General features: G+C 41.4%; 1 protein-coding gene and 1 pseudogene across 1 annotated transcript in view; both read left to right on the top strand.

Annotated features, from left to right (window-relative positions):
- The first annotated feature begins 689 nt into the window (after positions 1 to 689).
- Positions 690 to 21461, top strand: part of MRPL1 (mitochondrial ribosomal protein L1) — a 51007-nt gene continuing 30235 nt past the window's right edge. Inside the window, exons 1-4 of the mRNA XM_072623601.1 lie at positions 690 to 992; positions 8236 to 8344; positions 15857 to 16118; positions 21265 to 21348. Coding sequence (XP_072479702.1) covers positions 962 to 992; positions 8236 to 8344; positions 15857 to 16118; positions 21265 to 21348 — 486 coding nt within the window. The 5' untranslated portion in view covers positions 690 to 961. The remainder of the gene's footprint in view (positions 993 to 8235; positions 8345 to 15856; positions 16119 to 21264; positions 21349 to 21461) is intronic.
- LOC140513937 (NEDD8-activating enzyme E1 catalytic subunit-like) lies at positions 1008 to 4169 on the top strand (annotated as a pseudogene).

Below are 21461 nucleotides of genomic sequence, written 5' to 3'. Positions count from 1 at the left end.
CTGTGCCAAATGAATCGATCTAGTGGGTGACCCCTCTGACTGTCTGCTTCCAGGCTGTTCCCTTCCATTCATCAGCATCCATAGTAACCATCCCTTCCAGCCTCAGCTGTGGCCGATGCACTTCTGGAAAGCAAAGGTCCTTGCACCTTTGGCTCCTGCTTTTGGGTTCAGCTTCGAACAAATCCACCTTAAAGGCTTGGTTAGTGACCAGATTCTTGTTTTCTTTAATTTGTTTATAATCCCAGAAATCCTAAGTCTCTCTCTTAGTCATAAAGCCATGTAATGGTCAATGGCTTAGTAACAAGATTCTTCTTTTATTTGCTTATAATCACAGGAATCATCTCTTAATCTTAAAATCACTCAGGTGTTTGTACTGGTTCGCAACCGGATGATTTTACTTGTTTATAATCATATAAATGTGCTCCTATTCTTGGCCTTGTGGATTGAAGGAAAACCCCTTAGGGCAGGAATGATTTTATTTCTTTGTGAAAAAGAGCACGACAGAACTGCCTCCTAAGCACGATGGGCATTTAGGTGGTGGAGGGAACGTTCAAAGCGATCTCAAACGCTGAAGAACGCTAAACCACAACGGTCCAAACGTCCCCCGCCTTGGGTAGAGCGGGAGGAGGGCCGCGGCCTGCTCCAGACCACGTGTTCTTTTGGAGGCCGCCGATTGGCTCGAGGTTCACACGTGGCCTGCGTACGCGGCCCGACGCTCTGACGCTTCCGGCGTGCTTCCGTTTCCAGTCGTTTCACCAGGGCGACCCTTAGGGGCGTAGCCGAGGGAAAGCCCGGAAGTGCCACCCCCACGGAAGGGGCGGGGTGAGTCTCTGCGCAGTTCCTGCTTGGTCCTCGTCTCTTTTGGGTCCCCCCCTCCCCTCTCTCCACCCGGAACCTTTCATCCTCCAGTCCTATGGCAGCGGGGACTGATTTGGACGTGGCGTAGCGCGGGTCGGTCAAGATGGCGGCGGCCAGTAGCTGCTTCGGGAGAGGTAAGGAAGGGCGCGATGCCGCTTGTCGTGGCCCCCGGGCAGGCTCTGGTCACCTCTTGTAATGGCCTCTAGTCAAGTGGGTCCCCTAAAGCGCGAGCGCGCCCACGTCGCCCCTTACGCCCTTTCTCCGTAACGTGCTTTGGCTCCCTATGGCCTCCAGGGCGCTTCCGGTCCTTTACCCCATCTCCCGTAGAAAGCCTTCCCCAGCCCCGCTTCCTTCTAACGTAAGTGGAAGACTCGCTTCCCTTGTATTTGTTAGCGTGCTCTTCCTCCCCTCCCCCCTCCAGAGGGCAGGACTGTGGCTCAGCGCTTGGTACACAGTAGGTGCTTAGTAAATGCTTGTGAACGTGTTCTTACGGAGCCCATGTCCACACTGACCATGATGACGCCTTAGCTTAGTAAGAATAAAGTGACTCTCTGGTCTGGAGTCCCGATCGGGAGACGGAATGTCATTTAATTCATTTATTAATTGAATTAATTCAATGTTAATCACTTACTATGTGCCAGGCACTGTGCTAAATGCGGGGCATACAAAAAAAAAAAAAAAGGCGTGAATCCGCCCCTGCCCCCGAGCAGCTTCCCCTCTGATGGGAGAATTCAGATTTTGCCTCCCACCCTTGTGGGACCTGGGCAGGTCGCTGTGAATGGGAATGCCAGCGCCTCCTTCATTGGGTGGGTGTGACTGGAGCCTTCTTTTCTCCCCTTTCCTCAACAGGAGCCTGATACTGATAAATGATAAGTCTTGTCCGCTTACGTGTAAACCTTAATGCCATGTAAAACTACCAGCTGTGGCTGTACCTAGGCTATATCCCTTGAACCTATGATGTTTTCAGTCTCGGGAGGGGCTCTGTGGGAAACCAAGGCAGGTGTCTCCAATCAGGTTGTTGCAGCTTTTAGTATATTGCCACTAATATACCAAGTTAATTTCATTTCCTGTATTGTAGTTGATTGGAATTTAAATAAAGTCTGAAAATAGTCATATATTTGCAGGGTTATGTGCTCCCAGCTCCATCACACGTTATTCCATAATATAGATCCTAATAACTGACCATTACATACTGACTTTATATCCATTTCTTCTTTTTATCCCCAAAACAATGTGGGGAGGTAAGCACTATAAGTATTATCATCCACCTTTTATAGGTGAAGAAACAGAATCAGAAAAACATAGTGACTTACTCATGATTCATCAGCAAGGCAGCATTGTGTTCCACACAGACACAGTTCTGATGATGAGATGAAAATGAAACGAGTTTATAGTATATTGGGAGGTAATGTGTATGCATTTAAATGTATGCATGCATGTATATACATACATAGACACATTTAAATATGTGGTCAGAGTTGTGCTGAAGGAAAATCACTTTAGCTCTTTTATGGAAGATGGATTGGGGGGGGGGACAGGGGACCTGCGGCCTTAACATCACCTGTGACCTTCTAGGTCCTTAAGTGTGGCCTTTTGACTGAATCCAAATTTTACAGAACTGTATTTGGATTGGATTAAGTAAAATTTGGATTTAGTCAAAAGGCCACACATAAGCACTTAGAAGGCCACAGGTTCCCCACCCCTGGAGTAGAGAAAGGAAAGCCTTAGACTAGGAAGACCAGTTGAGGAGTTAACTCACTTCAGATGTCCAGACTGAGAGGTGATGAGGGTATGTAGTAAAGGGTTATCTAAGTGAGTAGAGAGGAATCAGGTGGGTAAAATGTTGCGGACGTGTGAATGACAAGACTTGTTAACTGATTAGCCATATGGGGTGGAAAGTGAAGAATCAGGGATAAGAACCTGGGATGCTGGAAGAAGGATCATACGTTTGACAGAAATAAGGAGGTTCGGGGGAGAGATAATGGGTTTAGAGAAACGGTATTGTTAATGGTGAGGAGCTGGAGAGGAAAAGAGGCAGCGTAGAAAAGCTGCTGACTGAAAAATTCTGTGGAATACTGGGGACTGGAAAGGTATCTGGAGGCCCAAAAAAGTCCTTAAAGCAGTCTAAGCCATTTGTGGTTTGATTTTGATTCTTAACCGACCACTGAATCTCTTGAGTGCCTTTGTTGTGTTCGTCCTTCATTGCCAAAGAAGACCATGCCATCAGAGAAATGATGACGTGACTTGCACTTGACTTTGTTTTGAGTGAGGGAGGGCTGTGCAGGTCACCAGCCTCACTTCTCCTTCGGAGCCATGTGAATCCAGTGACCAGATAGTCATCAGGATGACTGGAGATGGCCCAGGATGCACTGGGAGATCTTGGCCTTTTTAGGCAAGGTCTTTTCACATACTCACTTAGAGGAAGGTAACTCCCCTTGAATGAATAGTGAATGCCTGTTGGATACATGTGACATGCTAGCTAGTCACTGGAGCAGTAGAATTAGTTGGGTTGCGAACTTGTGAAAAATCTTGCTGTGTTTGGGTTTAGACCAGTCGGTGTCACAGATGTGCCCTAGATATTTTCATCCTCAACAGGAGATTATTGTTGGTGGAAGAGCCAAAATTGAAGTAGCTGCAGAATTTCTGAATGACAGAATTCCTGATTGCTCTGTAGCTCCACATTTTAACAACATTAGAATTTTCATGATGCTATCGTAGATAGTTTCATATCATTTTATATAATCTGGACTCAGTGCTACTAGAAGATAGTTAAGTGGCATGCTGGTGCATGTCTGAATTATGCAGATAGTGTATTAGAGCCAAGTTCCACTGTCCCTTTGAAAATGGGGGAACAGAAGGCTTTAAAAGAAATGCTTGGGTAATTCTACACAGAATAACAGCTTGTGCTGGAGGTACATGGGAACTTGATCTACCTCAAGTTAATTTTCCCACCTGTTATCAATTCATCTATGCTCACGCTGCCAGAACATTGTATTGAATGTGCAAGAATGGTATAGTGGCCAAGGAGCAACCTTTTGGAGAAGGGGTTACATTAGATGTGATATTCAGTGGATTTTCCAAAAATCCCTAGAGAAAACATCCCAGTTTAACATTAAGAGAGTTAAACATAGATTAACTCCAGAGCACTATAAAAAGAATCATTCTAGCTGTGCTTTCATAAATACTGTTAATGCTGTTGTGTCACTGATGTCTTGAAAAAAAAACCCAAATAACACAAGTGCATATATTCCCATTAATAATTTATAGTTAATGATGTAGATGGGCTAGACAGTTACATTTGAGGGACAAAAAAAGAACTGTCCAGCTTGCTGCCAACTTCCCCAAGATACTGCAAGAGGTTTAGGAGTATCTAATTTCTGATGCCTTATTATAGATGGAATCTCCAGCCTCCACAGCTATATTAGTGCAAAAAACAGAACACTTTTCTTGCAGAGATAACTTCTGCTGAAGCCTGAAGAAGGCCAAAAGGCCGAAATTCTTCTGAGACATTAAAAGGATTGGGAATTCTTGATGGACAGGAACTTGTCATTGCCAGTGTTACCACAGACTATACTGGTCGAACTTCATTTTATCTCTTATGAACAATAAATGTACAACTTAAATAGGGTTAAAATCTACTGAAATATTGTGCTTTGTGGAGGCTCAGAATAGCCTAATTACATCTTTTTTTTTTTTTTTTTAGCATTAGAGTTGATGGAATTTGATTTTTCTAACATCACTCTTGACTTCCAAACTGTCTTTCTAAGCAGAATTTGGGAATTGTATTTCTAAGAGTTTTCATTAATATAATCCTACAGAGAGAGAGAGAGAGAGAGATTCGCTGATTGTATTGTTCCTGTTAAAGTTAAAAGGCAAAGTCTCTTTTCCATGAGGTTTTTAGGATGGTCAAACAGGATAATCTTCAGCTTTCATTTGAACAATGATATTTGTAAAATAATGTCCTCTAAAGAAAATTAATATTTTAAATACCTTTTTTAAAGTCAGGTGAATAAAGCCTGGTTACAGGTATGTGTAATATGTTGAATTTAGGATATTTTCCTCTTGAGTTAACATTTGATTTTGATTCTCTAAATGAATATTAATTATTGCAAATTATTTGTCCATGATATTTTATAAACAGTGCTTCAGGTTAAACATCTGTGCATGAAAGTAGAAAATGTTTTCATGTGTACATATGCAGTGCCATGATAGTTAAAATGTTAAAGCTAACTTATCACAGATGCTCTTTATTAATAAAGTCACATCTTGACTACATTGTTTCACTGAGAAAAAAGATAAGTTTTGTTTTGTATGATAAGTTTGCGATGTCTCCCAAACATCCATTTTGAAAAGTGCAGTCAGCAGTTGCTGGTATGAGATAGAAGGTTAGGAGAAAGATGAGGGCTGCCTATATAATATGCATCTGGGAATTATCTGCAAAGAGATAATGAATACTTTCTACACTCTCTCATTAGCTCTTATAGAGAGGTCCCAGGACATAGAATTGGGGTGTATATACCCTCAGATAGGGGACATTATCGGGACAAGGAACAAGCGCAGAAGATAAAAGTGTCCAGACAGATGGAAGGGGAGCAGTGACAATCCAGAGAGGAGATGATCTGGCAGGAGAGGCTGGCCAACAGTGTCATGTAGCAGATAGAAGCCAAGGATGAGGACTGTTAGATTTGGTGATTTGTCACTGGTAGCTTTGGGGTCCTGATGATATTGGAAGAGTTGAGGAGTGAAGGACAGTAGTGGAAGTGGAGGCAGTGAATATAGGATACTTTTCTTAGGAATTTAGTCAAGAAAGCAGAGAGACTTGGGACAATAACTTGAGGTGATGGTAGAGTCTAGCAGATATTTCTTTAAGGAAGGAGAAGCTTGGATGTATTCGAAGGCAATAGAGATTGAATCTGTAACCAGGGAGAGATTGGGACTAGAGAGAGAAGTGGGGGAATATTCAGGGGGAGAGCAGCCTGTGGAGGGGGGGAGAGGTCGACACATTCATGGAAACTTGTAGAGGGGGTGGCTTTGGTGAGAAGACCTTCTCCCTCATCTGAGCCTGGAGGAAAGGAACACAGTAAAGGGTTTTGAGATGAACAGGGAGCTAGGAGCTGACATTGGAAGGCCTCACTTTTCCGTGGGAGGCTTGAGAAGAGTGTTTTGAAGTGCTTTTATAGGGAGAGAGGGAAGAGAAAAGGGATTGCTGTCCAATAACACAAATTTGTATGAACTCAGATACAGCTTTTTCCTATGGTGTTGCAGGTATAGAAACCAAGGAGATGAGTGTTGGGTGTAATTCAAGGTTGGGTTTTGGCAAGGGATAGGTGAAAGGCCTAAGGGGGCAAGAGATTTGAGAGCAGGGAATAGTATGGAGTAGAACTGGTTGTTTAGAAGGTTGATATTGAGAAGGGGGAAAAGTGAAGCCTGAGCAGAGCCACAAGTCTGACAGAGAATTGGTTTAGGAAGGGTAAGACAGGGAAACAGTAATAGAAAGTTATGGTCAGATAGAGGGTGGCTGAGGTTTTTTTAACATGGGAGTAATGGGTGTTTCATAGGCATCTCAGACTCCACATGTTCAAAACTGCTCATTATCTTTCCCCTCAAATCCTTCCCTCTTCTGAGGAGGATTACTCTTTTGGTCGATGGAACTACATGCCATCCTTGTCACCTTCCTCTCATAGTACATATCTAATCAGGTACCAGATATGGTTGTTTTCATCTTCCCATCTCTCCTATAAAAAACCTTTTTCTCCACTCACATGGTCACCACCCTTGTTCAGACCTCTTAATTGCTCTCCTTGCCTCTAGTCTCTTCCCCACTCCCATTTATCCTCTCCTTAGTCGCTAAGGCCTTTTCTAAATTAGAATTCTGACTGCATTGTCCCCACCCCACTCCAGTAAATTCCTCTGTTTGGCTTTGAAAATTCTTAATCTGGCCCCTTCCTTCATTCCTGCCTTTCCTATCTTCCCTGGCTTCCATCAAGTCCCAACTAAATTCTCACCACCTTCCACAGGAAATCTCTTCTGATCTCCCTTAGTCCTATGTGACTGTCTATTGATTATTTACAGTTTATCCTGTACGTTATTTGTACAGGTTGTTTGCATATGTCCTCCTCCATTATAGATGGTGAGCATGAGAGAAGGCAATGTTTTTTGCCTTCTTAGTATCCCTAGCGCTTAGTACAGTGCCTAGCATATGGTAGACAGGTGTTTATGGACTGACTCACTGACCAGTCTTCTTGTACTTTAACACCTAGCCCCACCCCCCCACCCCCAACCTGCACTGGCCCTCTCCAGTCCTGCTTCCTGGTCTGCTGCTGTTCCTCAAATATGATGCCCTGCATCCCACATGTGCTGGTGGCCCCACCTCTACAGTGCCCTCCTTCCCCACCTCTGCCTCCTCTCTGTTTGCCTGGCTTCTTTCAAGTTTCAGCTCAAATCCCACAGTGCGGAGACGCCCCCCCCATTGCTAATCTCCCTTCTGAGATTACCTTCTGTCTTCTCTGTATTTATCTGGGGTGTACCCAGTTATTTATGTATTATTTTCCCTTTTAAACTCTGAACTTCCTGAGGATAAGGACTTTTTTTTACCTTTCCTTGTAATTTCTTCTTGTTATTTTGACATTAGTCTTTTTAGTGTTGTAAACCAATTCTTTTGCACTCGTTAGTGTACAATATTTGATAAATCATTTGCTTGAAAATCCTACTGCAGTTGTATGCTTTAAAATTAGAATGTACACACCTGCCTGTTCCACCTGGGCCTGGCATAGGAATGAATATAAAATTGCTCTGTGATAAAGATTTAATAAAGCTATCGTTGCTCTGTCGTAAAGTAATTGGGGACAGTAATGAGAAACTAAATACATATCGCCCGAATTGTGATATGCATTTGAGCCAACTCTGTCAGATTAATCTTTCGTTATTTGTTTCTTGGATAAACTGGTTAATGAACTAAACCTGGAATTGCAAAGGGGAAAGGGGTGGAGTTGAACTGAATTCGGGAAGTTTCACCGTGTTGTGTGTAATCTCAGACTGCCCCTTGATCCAAAGGCCTGTTTCCTTTGTCCTGTGAGGATGGCATCCATTATATTCTCCAGAGCACAGCTTGGAAAAAGAAGATATGGCCACCAGGAAGCTCTGGCCCACGGCTGGTCTACAGAGCCTGTGTGCAGGATGTCTGGGAGGGGAGGGGGGGATCATGCAAGGGAGAGGAGATGCCGTGAAGGAATTGCAGTCTGTCCACTGCCCATGGGCAGTAAGGACATCAGGACTGTAGCAAAATAAAGGTTTTTGGAAAGCTCTAATGCATTCTTACACTGAGAATATGATATGATTACTTGGCACTTGAATGTTTCTCATCCTTTTCTTTTTCAGTTTTCCTTCAGTACCAGAGGCAGTGTTTCTCCAGGATCCCTTATAACACTTCTGTTGCATCTTGTATTGTAAATGTTCATGCAGCCAAAAGACATTATGTTGCTGCAAAGTAAGTATTTTCGTATTTCAGTCGTTCTTTTCAATGATTATTGATTGGTTTTTATTTTGAGGGTTTTTCTGTTAGGGAAACACTTTTAGAAGGAAGGGAGTTCTTTGTTACAGAAGCTATGGGGAGATCTCTACTTGGGATGATATTTATTTTAAACACCTGTTAGCCAAATAATTTTATCTTCATAGTTCCAAATTGAAAGCCTGGGACAAAGAGGAAATACTCCTCTTTAACCTCTCTTGTCTCGAGTGACCACATCACCACTTCATTCTCTCCCTCCTCTTTTGCTCAAGAAGTTTGAATGGATCCCTCTTGCCTCTAAGATAAAATGCTGACTCCTGACATTTAACACCCCTCCTAGCCTGGCTCCCACCCATCATTCTGGACTGACTCACATGACCTCCACCGAGCTTTGCATTCTCTCCAGTCACCTTTTCATAGAGCAGGCCGCAGAGCTCGGTTCCTCTTCTACTTGAGACCTTTCCTGCATCATCTCTTCCTTTCAGTGGGTTCCTCATGCTCTCTCTCTCGTTAGATCACTTTGTATTATCTTATGTGTACCCATGTGTGTATGTTAGAATGTATACTCCCCTTGTAAACAGAGCCTGCTTCCTTTTTGTCTTTGTATTCCTATCACCTGGCACAGCACCTGGTAGGAAGTTTGTTGAGTTGAATAGCATATGTAAATCTTATGGAATACAATTTGTTTCTTGACTTTTGAGTCCTAAGGAAAGAACCAGTGACTCTGTGCAAGAGATTTATAGATAGAGCACTTATTATGAACTTAAGAGTGGGACATGCTGGGGATGCAGGTACTAGGAAACAAGATTGTCCCTACCCTCAAGGAGTTTATATTCTCTGTGGTAGGAGGGGGAAGGATGCTGGGACAGGGACAAGTTGGTTTGTGAGGTGGTGAAGTCTTGGAGCTGGGAGTGAGGTGAGCATGGCTGGGGCCCCTCCCTAACTCCCCAGTTAGGATAACGGACCCTAGGGCAGAGAGAGGCATCCCCAGGGTGAGAAAGCTGCTGGAGAGTCCTAATCCTGCCCTCTTTTTTCACTGCTGCCCTGGGGCGCTGATCTTCCTCAGTGAACCTGCACAATGAAGGCATCTCTTTGTCCCTGGTGCACAGAGATTGTTACTCAACATTAGTTTTCCTGGGTTCCATGGTCAAACTGAGAACAGGATGGTCTTGTGGTATTTCATGATGTCCCCAATGGATGCTGATTGTTTGTGGGTGTGTGAATCTGAGGAGTTTTGCACTTCACATAAGGAACACCTGACTAGTACTTCCAAGTAGTTGGGCATAACATTTTTGCTTCACTGAGTGAAATGATTTTTTCAGTAGAAGAATTTTAGGACCTTAAGTCAAAATCAGCATTTTGATTCAGACACAGGCCTTAGCCTTTCTTCAAATCTAGCTTGTATAAAATCTCTATATAATCACTTTTCTTGTTCACTAGTAACCGATTTTTTTTCTCCCTTTCAAGAACTCATTTTAGGCCTGTCTTTTGAGGGCAGTCTGCATTCTTTTCCTGTTGGGGGTATTAATAAATAGCTTTGTCTGAAACATTTAAGTATATTTATCACATTCTCCAGTAAACTTGATTTAGGCTGACAAAAATTATAATGAACCTGTAGTTTTCATTGCATTTTAGTTTTTATTGCATCTAATGGTAGTTCTGCCCTTATTTTCCTAGCGTTGTTTGTTTATTTGAAAGCATTTTGAAAAATTTTAAAAATTATGAGCTTAAGCATTGAAAAAGAATATTTTTGTACATACCAGAAGGATTTCATATAAAACTGAGGGTTTCTATTTAATATTGTGAAAAAGATTATGAAAATTTAACACATTACTTTGAAAACTCTCCCGCTTGTCCGTGTGGCCTTCCAAACTTTCTTTGCATTAAAGAAAAATGATCAAATGACTTTCCCTTTGGAAACATCATTTTTATTGATATTCCTCCCCGTAGCCCTCATTAAAAACCAAGAGAAAAAAAAATCCCAAACTCTAGTGACAAACCCCAAGTCAAAGAAAATGAATCTTCACAGTGGCCTTGTCTGTAAATGTATCTGTCATCTCTCTGTTGGGTCTGGCTCGCACACTTCAGTAGAGGTCCTTGAAACATCATTGATCATTGACTGATTAGCCTTCTTAGGTCTTTCAGTTAGGTTTTTTTTAGAATGTTGTTATCTTTGTTTAAATTGTTCTCCTGTTCTTGCTGATTTCATCCTACATCGCTTCATACCACCCAGGATTCTCTAAATTTGTCTCTCATCATTTCTTATAGTGCAATAATCCTTTACTTTCATAGGCCATAATTTGTCCAGCTGTTCCCCAGTTGTCTAAGAGGCAATTTAAGGTATTCTTTGGAATTCAAATTCTTTACTTTTCTTTTTCCCCCTTTTAATTCTCCCATCAGGAGCAGGAAGTTTGTTTTGCTTGTAACAATTTCCTCCATATTATCCTCCCTCTTCCACCTCATTGATTACCTGTTAAATATGATATATTTCTATGCCAAACTCTTGGTGTGGGTGGATGTGGGTTTGTTCAACTGTCCTTTGCCCATTTCATTTGAGTGTATAGTGCTTTTTTTTTTCTGCCTTTCACCTCGTGGTTTATCTGTCATTCTTACTTTAGTTAGATACACTTCCATCTTTGTAGAGGAGTCTGTCATCCCTATACTTTAAAGCTGTTGTCCAGAGATCTAAATTCCACTCTCAGATGTGACTTCATTAGCCAGTTGTTCATCTCTAGTTCATTAAGTAATATTTAATGAATGAAAGATTATAAGTTTATTAATGAGAAACTGTCACAACACATCACAACTCATTCTCTGTAGAGCTCAGTAGGTTAAAAATAAATATGTAGTGATGAGTCCAGTGGCAAGTTAAAGTTGAGCAGCACATATGTGAGTGTGTCAGACTTGGGACCCTATCCATCTGTTTCACAAACAACCTGCCCTTTTCAAGCCTGTGTACTCAGAAGCAGCATTGTTCCAGAATTGCAGAAATTCCCAGATGGAGATAAACTACAGCCCCATAGGCATTCCATGTGACATGAGAGGTAAAAAAGTGTATTCAAGAGGTAGAGGTGAACATGATTCAGTGGCCCTTTGAAAATCTACATGCTCTCCAGATGAGATTTGAGGAAAATGAATGGTTTGTCAAAAGTACATTTAATATTCAGTGTTATAAAATTGTGTTTTCCTGATGAAGAATCAAAGAATGTGTCAAAAATTTCTGAACCTAGTTACAAATTGTGTGATTTCAGAAAAACAAAGTGATTTCAATAAAAGAGTACGTATTGCATATTAAAAAAAAATTTAAAAGTGTGAAAAGTTGTAAGTTTCATTATACAAGTCAAATGATTTTACTTTGTCTCAGTTTGCACACCAAGTTGTACAGTCACATGTGGTTGATATATCAGTTTGGATGGACTTCTCCTGTCCTCTCCTTTCCATCCTTTATTATAAGAGACAAATCTTTGGGTACAAGATAAGGGAGGGGGATATATCTGGCATCAGCATTTATATAGTGTTTACTTTGTGAGTTTTTACAAATTCCTCATTTGATCCTCACAACAACCCTGTAAGGTAGGTACTGTTATTATCTCTGTTTTGTAGATGAGGAAACTAAGACAAACAGGGTGAAGTGACTTGCCAAGGGTCACACAGCTAGTAGTGTATGAGGCCACCTTTGAACTCAGGTCTTCCTGACTCCAGACCCAGTGCTGTATCCACTGAGCCAGTCTTGTAATTATTAGTATTGTGCACAGAGCACTTTATGCTGTGCCTTGGGTATAAACATAGAAGGTCAGGACAGCCCCTGCTTTCAGGGAGTTCCCATTCTGATAGGGGGAGACACCCTCCATAGGACGTCAGCACTAAGTCTTATGGAAAGGCCAGTGGTCCTGGACACACAGCTTTAAAGCATATGGTAATGTATTTTATTTCACATAATTTTCATCAGTAACACTACACCCATTTCTGAGGTTGAATCATATGAAAAGGCTAAGGATTTTGTTGGCTAGAACTTTCTTTTCTGCCTCTTCAGTAAGTGTGACTTCAGCATCTTCAGGAGCAGGCCCAGGTCATATCTTCACAAGGTTACTTCCCTGGACAGTGGCTATGGGGGCCATACTACTTTAATGCTCTTGGAATTAGGTATAGAAGGTGAATTCTCTTTTCCTCTAGGTTTGCTGCCTTCAGTGGTAACTGTAGGTATTGGGCTGAAAGCAAGCACTGAGGAGCCCTGCACTCCTTTGGGCTCTTGGGCTCTGAGTTTTGTGGCAAAACCCCTCAAAAAGGCTTTACTGAAAGAATGGGGGAGGGAGAAAATACTGGAAATTTCTATCTTCCAAGCTATATACTGTAGATAGTAGCTACAGAGATGGAATATCAATTGAACTTCTGAGAAGTTTCATTAAAGGCAGAATTCAGGAGGGGAGTCAGCAGTCAAATTGATGATCTCAAATGTCTGTATACAAATTTCTAAAGTTTAGGCAATAAACAAGGGGAACTAGGGCTCTAATGTAAGGAAGTAAATGTGACCATATATCACAGAGACCTGGAGTGAAATGCCTGATGGGAATTTGGCTCTTCCTGGGTGTAACTGATTCAGAAGGAACAGGATGGGTAAAAGGTGAAGTGGGATGGCTAGCATTGTATATTTAGAAGAGAGAGCATGTAGGAAAGGGGGTTGGGAGGTCAATAGTGTGGGACAACCTTTCCCTGAAGATCCTTAGAGGGAGAAACAAATTGTTTTCATCACCAGAACATACTGACCAACTTACTCTGGTTAGAAGGGGATCCCTACTGCTGTGTGTTGACTTAGAAAATGACAGATCAACAGTATTTATATTTTATTGATTTTTATTTTGTCAGGCATTTGCCAACTGCATTTTAATCTGGTACTTTTTACACCTCTAGTGTAGACTTGTCTGAACCAAAAGAGGAGATGAATGAGGGGTTTGGGAGACAGGTCCCAAGGCTGCACAGGGGCAAGATGTAGGAGTGATGAGGGCTAGGACTTCTCTGTTAGAGTTCTCTCTGCCAAAAGCATAGCACCTAATAATTCAGTGACTTGCCTTGGTACTTTCATTCATCAAAAGGTGGGGGAATTCTGTAATGAATCTGGTTTGCACCAACAGGATGAACTGGCTTTTGGATTGGAAATAATGGGAATCCTGGAGGGAAGTAACCAGTCCTTCCTAGAGTTTGTGATAGAGAAGAAAGCCAGGTGTAGCCTGACATAAAGCCAGACTTCAAAGAGAGGGTTTCAGAGGAAGGATAGGTAGCATCCTCTGGACTCAATTTCTGTAGCTGAATTCAGCCTGGGAGGTATGGAAAGGGGAAGAATGAAATTGTGGAGACATAAAGGAAAACAATTCCTAATGAGGGTCGAGAACGGTGTGAATGTACGAAGGACCCAACCAGGCAGCTTTAACCAGGCAGTTTAGGAAGAAAGAAAACTGCAGAGGATAGAAGTCAGACCCACTGACAAGAGACTTCATCCTCATAAGAGCTTGACGTGTTCCTGTAAAAATACTGTCGGAGGTATTAAACCTCAAAAGGAGCTGAGGCAGGCAAGGAAAATTAAGAGCAATAAAAAGGGATTTGTATTATTATTTTTTTATTGGAAATGTGTGTTTTTCCCCAATTCCATATAAAGACAATTTTCAATGTTCATTTTTTATAAGATTTTGAGTTCCAAATTTTTCTCCTTCCCCCTACCCAAGAGGGCAAGCAATCTGATATTCTGCATGTGCAATAATGTTAAACTTATTTCCACATTAGTCACTTTGTAAAAGAAGAAATAGAAGGAGAAAAAAACATGTAAAAAAAAGCAAAACAAATGAAAATAGTGTGCTTCGATCTGCATTCAGGCTCCATGAGTTCTTTCTCTGGATCTGGATAGCATTTTCCAATGGATTATTTTTAAAAAACTGTATTGGGGAAAGAGGTGTCTCAAAGATGGGCAAGGTCTGCTGGGGAGGGGGTGACCAGGATGGTAACTGGCAGTGTCTCCACAGGAAGTTGATATCCAAGACAGATAGGCAGAATAAGAGGGCATTGAGTTACCGTTGATGAATTTAGGTCACATTGCTTAGATGAACTCTGTCCCCTAGTGTAGAAAGAACTTGTGGGTGTGATTGCTAAGCCATTGATTCCTGGACCGGGCTGTTCTGGACTCGGTCCGTAAAGACCTAATGAGTGAAATAGTGATTACCCAGAGCAAACTTGGCTTCATTGAGAACAGGTTGTTCCCTTCTTTGGCAAGGTTTCCTAAACCAGTAGGCACGAGATACAGTTTACCCTGGATCCTGGCAAAACACCTCGTGCTTGTAGAAAAGTTGGAGATATGGCATACAATGAGGTGATTTGAATGGATTCCAAGAGTATTGTTAGTGGTTCAGTATCATTTCTCTGCTTCCCCTCCTCACTGATCCCATTATAGCTTATCATTTTTATGCTGCTTTATCACCGTGGTAGAATATAAGTTCCAAGAGAGCAGGGACTGTCTAGTTTCATTTTTGTATCTCTACAGTATTTCACACATTGTAATAGACACTTGGAAAACATTTTTCAAAATGAATTTAATATTATCAGCATGAGAACTGAATACCTTTGTCAAGTTAATTTTCCCAACTTAAGTAACAGTTGAGAGTTTGCAAATATGAAAGAAAAGTGAGGCATTTTCCCATAATATTTATTTTAGACAGGATAGATCAGGGGTGGGAAACCTATGGCTTTGAGTCCACATGTGTCCTCAAGTGTGGCCCTTTGACTGAATTCAAACTTCACAGAACAAATGCCCTTAATGAAAGGATTTGTTCTGTAAAACTTGGACTCAGTCAAAAGGCCATGCAAGGACCGAGAAAGCCATGTGTAGTCTTGAGGCCACAGCTTCCTGAAGCAGAGGTTCTTTAGGCCCCATTTTCTGTTAATCTCATTATTCTCGTCCTGAGTTAAAAATGAAAATATGTTTTCCCAGACTGGGTGTTTAAATATTTTGGAGTAAACAAGGTAGGTGCAGAAGCATTTTAACTCCTCTAATTGGGCCCTTTGCTCAGACGTGTTCTGTTTTCCATCCAAAGGGCACCAGTAGACAATTAGAAATGAGGGCCATCAGTATAACAGCCTATTTTTAGCTCTTCTGTTGAATTGCTTATTTTATAGGAGGAGCACTAACTGTGATGATGGACGTTTATTGGGTGATAAATGTATGTAGAATATGGAATTTCTGACCGGGTTTGACTGAGTCTTCTCACAGTAAAACTTACATCATTTATATCATATGTTTCAATTGTAGAGAAACTATCCAGAAGAGAATTTCATTTTGGGGACATTTCCCTGTTTTAAAAATCCGTTGGTTATTTTTTTGTGAATTGGTGGGCGATCTCATAACTTTGTTATTGTTCCTTTTGCTGTCATGCATTTTATGCTTTTCTTTCTAGTCTTTCGGAATACATCCTGTGATAGCTAATATTCAGTGTGTATTTTTTCCTGTAGACCTGCAAAAAAGGAGAAGAAAGGCTCCAAAGTGCAAACTTCAGATGCAAAAACAGATGATACAGAAAAGCTAAAGACATATACTTACATGGAGGGTGAGCCTGAGGATGATGTCTACTTAAAACGCTTATTCCCAAGGCAGATTTATGAAGTGGACAAAGCTATTACTTTACTAAAAAAATACCAAATTCTGGACTACTCTAACCCACAGCAAGGTGTCTATCTTGATTTGACACTGGATATGTCACTGGGGAAGAAGAAGGTATGGATTCCCATTTAAAGTAACCGAGTGAACGTGAACAAGAGGTCAAAGTGTAACTAAATGGTTCTTGTGATTGATACTGAGCAGAGATTTATTAGCACGTAATTAGAAGGAACAAGATCGTGTAAATCTTACCCACATCTAACAGTGGTTTTTGCTGGCTGAGTTGTAATATTCCGCTTTTACTTTAGAACTGCTGACAGTGGTGCCATTTGTATCAATTATTTTGCAGAATCAAAGTCCGTCCTTTTCTCTACCAGCCATTTAGATACTCCCTTCCATTGTGCTCTCTGGAACTCCTGTTCCATAACAAACACATTCCCCTTTGTCTTGGTCCTCCTCACACTCTTTCCATCTACTAGCTTTAATTGAAACCTGGCTCCCTTTGATGATACTGTGTTCATCACAGTCTTCTCCAGCACTGACTGTATCCTGGGGGAATGGGGGTGGAGTTGGAATGCACTTCCTGCATTCTCGCTCCCAGATACTCCCTTTACCTTGATCACTGAGAAACCTTTCCTCCTTTGAGTTCAAAATGTCCTCCCATTCTAAACTCTGGTGGCTGTAGTGTACTGACCTCTTAGGCCATCCCACCTCCTTTCTCAAGACATTCAGACCCTGGCTCATCATCATCTTCTTGTTCTGATCTCCTGTCCTTATACTGGGGGCTTCAGTCTTCACACTGACATACTTTCAGACTCCCTCTCTGTTCCTGCTTCCCTTCCCTTTGCCCAGTCATACACCATATCTCCCTGACCCACAAGGATTCTGCTTCATTTATTAGATATTGATCTAATATCCCTTGGTTTCACACTAACTAAAAATTATTTCTCACCCTTATTGAGATGTCCAGTCCCCCCCTCCCTCAGTACTTTCTTTATCCATTATCTCTACCCTGAATTCACTTTCCAATCTTGAATCAAGTTAGCCTACACTGTTCTCTGTGCTTGAATCCTTGCTGCCACTGATCGCTTTTGTCAAACCTCAATCCCAAATCCCAAATCTTACAGCGCAACCTTCTATGTTCCTCTTCCCAGGCCCCTGGATGAAGCTAGAAAGAAGCTCACAGCTGTGCTGCCTGGGTACATACTAAATCTGTGTTAGCCAGCAGTGGGCTTTCACTGCAGCACGGCAGCTTGATTTCCTCCCTTGCTCCCCTCAGAAGCTGTTTTCAGACCTTTAGCCCTCATACCTCCTCCTTCCCCTTTTCAACTGAGGATATTGCCTCTTACTCTGTTGAGAAAAAAGGAAACCTTTTGGTGTGAACTCCTTTTTCCATTTTCTTCATTTCAGAATCTCTTGAAATCATCCCCCTATTCCCTCCTCCATATCTGAAAGGATATTTTAGAGAAATATCCTTTCAGAGAAAGAAAGGACTCTCTTCCCTGTTCAGGTCACCCTGCCATCCCCTCTCACAGTGCTATACTGGAGCTGGTTTGTCCTGGCTTGTGGGGGCCAGTTGATAAACGTGACAGTCAGCTTCTGCACTGGTGATGCTATTTCTTGTTTTAAAAGAGTTGGTGTCAAACATTGCCAAGTGTATTTTCAGTACATTATTATTTACTTTAAATGACTGTGGCTTTAATAATGAATATTTGAAAACAAACTATTGCACCTTGTTCTGATGGTTCTAATATAGTGTTTGGAGGAGAGTCTGGAGTAGCTTTGTTAAGTTTTTGTTAATAAAATTGTTAGGAAAATTTTGTAAAATCTTTATTTGGCAATGTACAAATCATCTCTTGCAGCTAGGTGGCCCAGTAAAGTGCTGGGCTTGTGGTCTTAGAGATCTGAGTTCAAATGTGGCCTCAGATATTAGCTGTGTGACCTGTTTGCCTCAGTTTCCTCCTCTGTAAAATGAGCTGGAGAAGGAAATAGCCAACCACTCCAGTATCTTTGCCAAGAAAACCCAGAGGGATCACTGAGAGTTGAGCACACTAATTGACCCCCTCCCCTCCAAGAAAACAACTACAGTGACCACTGGAGGATTCACTACCTGAAATAAAGCAAGTTAATAATTCCAAAAGATTTCTGGGTAACATTTATTATATTTATCACAGATTTAATAAAATATTAATTATTAAATTATTGTTAAAGACATTGAAATTATTAAAAATGGTTGAATACTGGGACCGAAGTAGGCAGCATTTAGTACTTGTGCACACATTCTGCATTTTATGTGCATTTTCTTCAGTCTTCGTATTCTGTTTTTCCAAAGAGAGTTTGGACTTTGAAGGTGTGGGAGAGTATTAAACCCGGGCCACCTTAAAAATGGAATTAAAAGTAAAAATAGAATTAAAATCCATTTTCAGTTTTACAGGACCCTCTTTTAACATTCCTTATCTGGATGACCTCATGAGTTGCTATGGGTTCTACTAGCATTTCCTTTAGATTACCTCCCCTTCTCTATATACATACATATATAATGTACTGATGTCATTTTGGTCATCCTTGATGTGTGGGTTAAAAGATCCTTACCCAAAATTTTAAATAAATTCAAAGGCTTCTCGAGGTAAGAACAGAAAGTGATTTTTTCAATTCTCGGGAGAAAGGGGCATCCCTCCACTAGGACGGGGCTGATGGAAGGAGGTAACTTACAGAGATCAGAGCACAATCATATATCTTAATGCAGAGAATCCCACCCCCCACTCTCCCACCTCTCCATTGACCGGGAGGTGGGCTTACAATTGAAGCCCTGAAAAACTAGGAAATATTCGCCTATCCCAACACACTTCCCTATCTGATACCTAACTAACTGCTGATGTGGCTATTCTATAACTAAGGTGAAAAGGAGGGGAGGGGAAAAGGGGAGCTTGTACTGTAAGAAGCAAAGGGGAGTTTGGAGTCCAAGTTTCAGCTGCAGTCCACAGCACTTTCACACAGAGAGAGAGAGAGGAAGGGAGGGGCTTGACTGCCCACAGGGCTGGATTCCTAGAAATCAGGTATCCAGAAAGAAAGACCTTATAGAAAAGAAATTTTATTTAGAAAATACAATGTTCCCCATATTGTATTATGAAAAGTCTTCACAATTTCCTTATTTCTCTCATTGAGAACAAAGGACAACAACCAACCGATAACATAAATACAAACACACAATTTTATACTTCCAGACAGATAGATAGCTATGCAGATGACTCCCAGATTACATGTCTCTCTCCATCTGTCCAGTCTCACTCTTTGCTCTAAGCTTTATATCGTGAAGCTGGTTGGCCCCGGACATCCCAAACTCATTGGTTATCTTTCCTTTACAATCCGTCTCTTCCAAACTTGACCATTCCTGTCACAGGTACCCCGAGTTCATAGCCTTGATATTATTCTGAAGTCCTCAGTCTTACGTTACAAAGCCCGTGCTCTCTTTACCTTCATGACAGTTCTCACCCATCCCTCTTCTCTTTGCCATCACCTTGGTTCATTCAGGTCCTTATCACCTCTCACTTAGATTAGGGCACCATCCATGACTGCTGCCAAAAGAATCTTCCTGAAGAGTTGGTCTGAATGCTCAGTCAACAGCAGAACGGAGCAGCACCTCTCTGTTAAGGCTGCAGAGCCCTTCCCAGCCTCTCTTCCCAGCCTCCTTGGGCATCACTTCCCTTCCCACACTCAGCAATCCACTCCTTTTCCTGTCTTTGTGCCTCAGCATTCATTGGCTACCTCCCACATTGGGAACAGACTCCCTTCTCCCTTCTGCCTCCTAAGATGCTGCCCCACCACTGCCATCTTCCTGAAGCTGGTGATGCCCCATGTCCCCCCATGCATCCTTCCCAAACTACCTTGGGTTTAATTATTTTATATTCTTTGTATCTTTGTCAGTGGACTCGCCTTCCTCTTTAGTATGTTAGCCCTTTTTCTTGTCTGTAGGGGTTGCTTCATTCTCTGCCCTTGTCTCCCAGCTACCCTAGCCCTGTGCTTGCTACTTTTTTTGTTTTATTTTGTTGGTTTTATCCCACTCCTCATGACTGCTTCTGAGGGTCTTCTTGACAAAGATACTGGAGTGGTTTGCCTTTCCTTCTCTAGCACATTTTACAGATGAGGAAACTGAGGCTAATAGGATTAAGTGACTTGCCCAGGTTCACATAGCTGACTTCACTGTGCCATCTAGTTAGTTGCCTCCCCTTGGTACTTAGCAGTTATTTAATAAATACTTGTGGATTGATTGATAGCTGCTTCTGAATATTAATATCTCCTATCTTGCCTATTTTTCTTCCAGTTTTCTGTTTAATTTCTTTAGTACTTAGAACACCTGTGGTTTTGTTGCTGAGTGTGGTCCTCAAGAATTCATGTGACTGAAAAATTCGTCCCATAGTGATGTGTCTTTAGATGATTCAGCCTCTCTATTGTGTGTTCTGCTGGCATGGCCTTTGAGAGACCAGCATCATCCCATTATATATACGATAAGGACTGTATTTCAGAAAGGGAAAATTGCTCTAGTCTATAAGAGTATTGACATACCATTTATTGCATATTTCTTCAGGTACCAGTAGGAACATGGTGTATAGAAACAGCACATATATAGTCTATTCTGGGCATAAGAATGGAGTGTGCAGGTCTCTTCTTTCCTTTCATTTTGCTCTTTCCCTCACATCACTTTCCAGCTTCTTGCATTTTATGTAGGCATATTAGGAAGATCACTTTACTACTTTTATGTATCTTCTCAGTAGATATGCAAGTGACCACCCATCCACATCTTCTTATTCTGTGTCCTCCCGTAAATCTTTTGCAGGAGCAGTGTGCCACCTAGTTCCTACATACCTACTCCAGTAAAACACTGTAGCTTGCGCCATGTGACTTCATTGGAATCAAGAATTTAAGCTAGAGGTGACCTGTGGTCATCTGTATACCATTTGGGACAAATGTGTTTTTTGGCTGTTAAACCAAATGTGAATTTGTTTGTCGATGTTTTTGTATAAGTCCCCTCCCTGTGCTCCAGGAAAATACTACAGTTTTAGACTATCTTTGCAACTTGAATTTTTTTGCTGGGAACCCCCTCTTTTCCATGATTACTTATGTAGTACAGTTACAGGTGGATTAATGGGGTGAGGGGGGAAGATACGGTATATAGTGGAATATGTTAGTTGTGCTTATAGTTAGTTTATAGGCAATGGAAGAGTTTGAAAAAATTGTTAATTTTTTTTTCTCTTTTGCATTTCAGAAAAAGGTGGAGCCATTTGTCAGTGTCCTTAATTTTCCATATCCATTCACTTCAAAGACTAATAAAATTCTGGTCTTTACAGAGGTATGTAAACTTTATAAACCTTTTATGTAAAAAGATATTATGTTAGGGATATCTAAATAATTATTTAATCTAGTTTATTCTCTTTTTAAAAAATTTTTTTTATTTTCAGGCTC

This window comes from Notamacropus eugenii, chromosome 7 (genome assembly GCF_028372415.1).
Source record: "Notamacropus eugenii isolate mMacEug1 chromosome 7, mMacEug1.pri_v2, whole genome shotgun sequence".
NCBI lineage: Eukaryota > Metazoa > Chordata > Mammalia > Diprotodontia > Macropodidae > Notamacropus > Notamacropus eugenii.
Note: the sequence above shows the minus strand (reverse complement) of the source record. Positions and strands in the feature narration are given on the sequence as shown.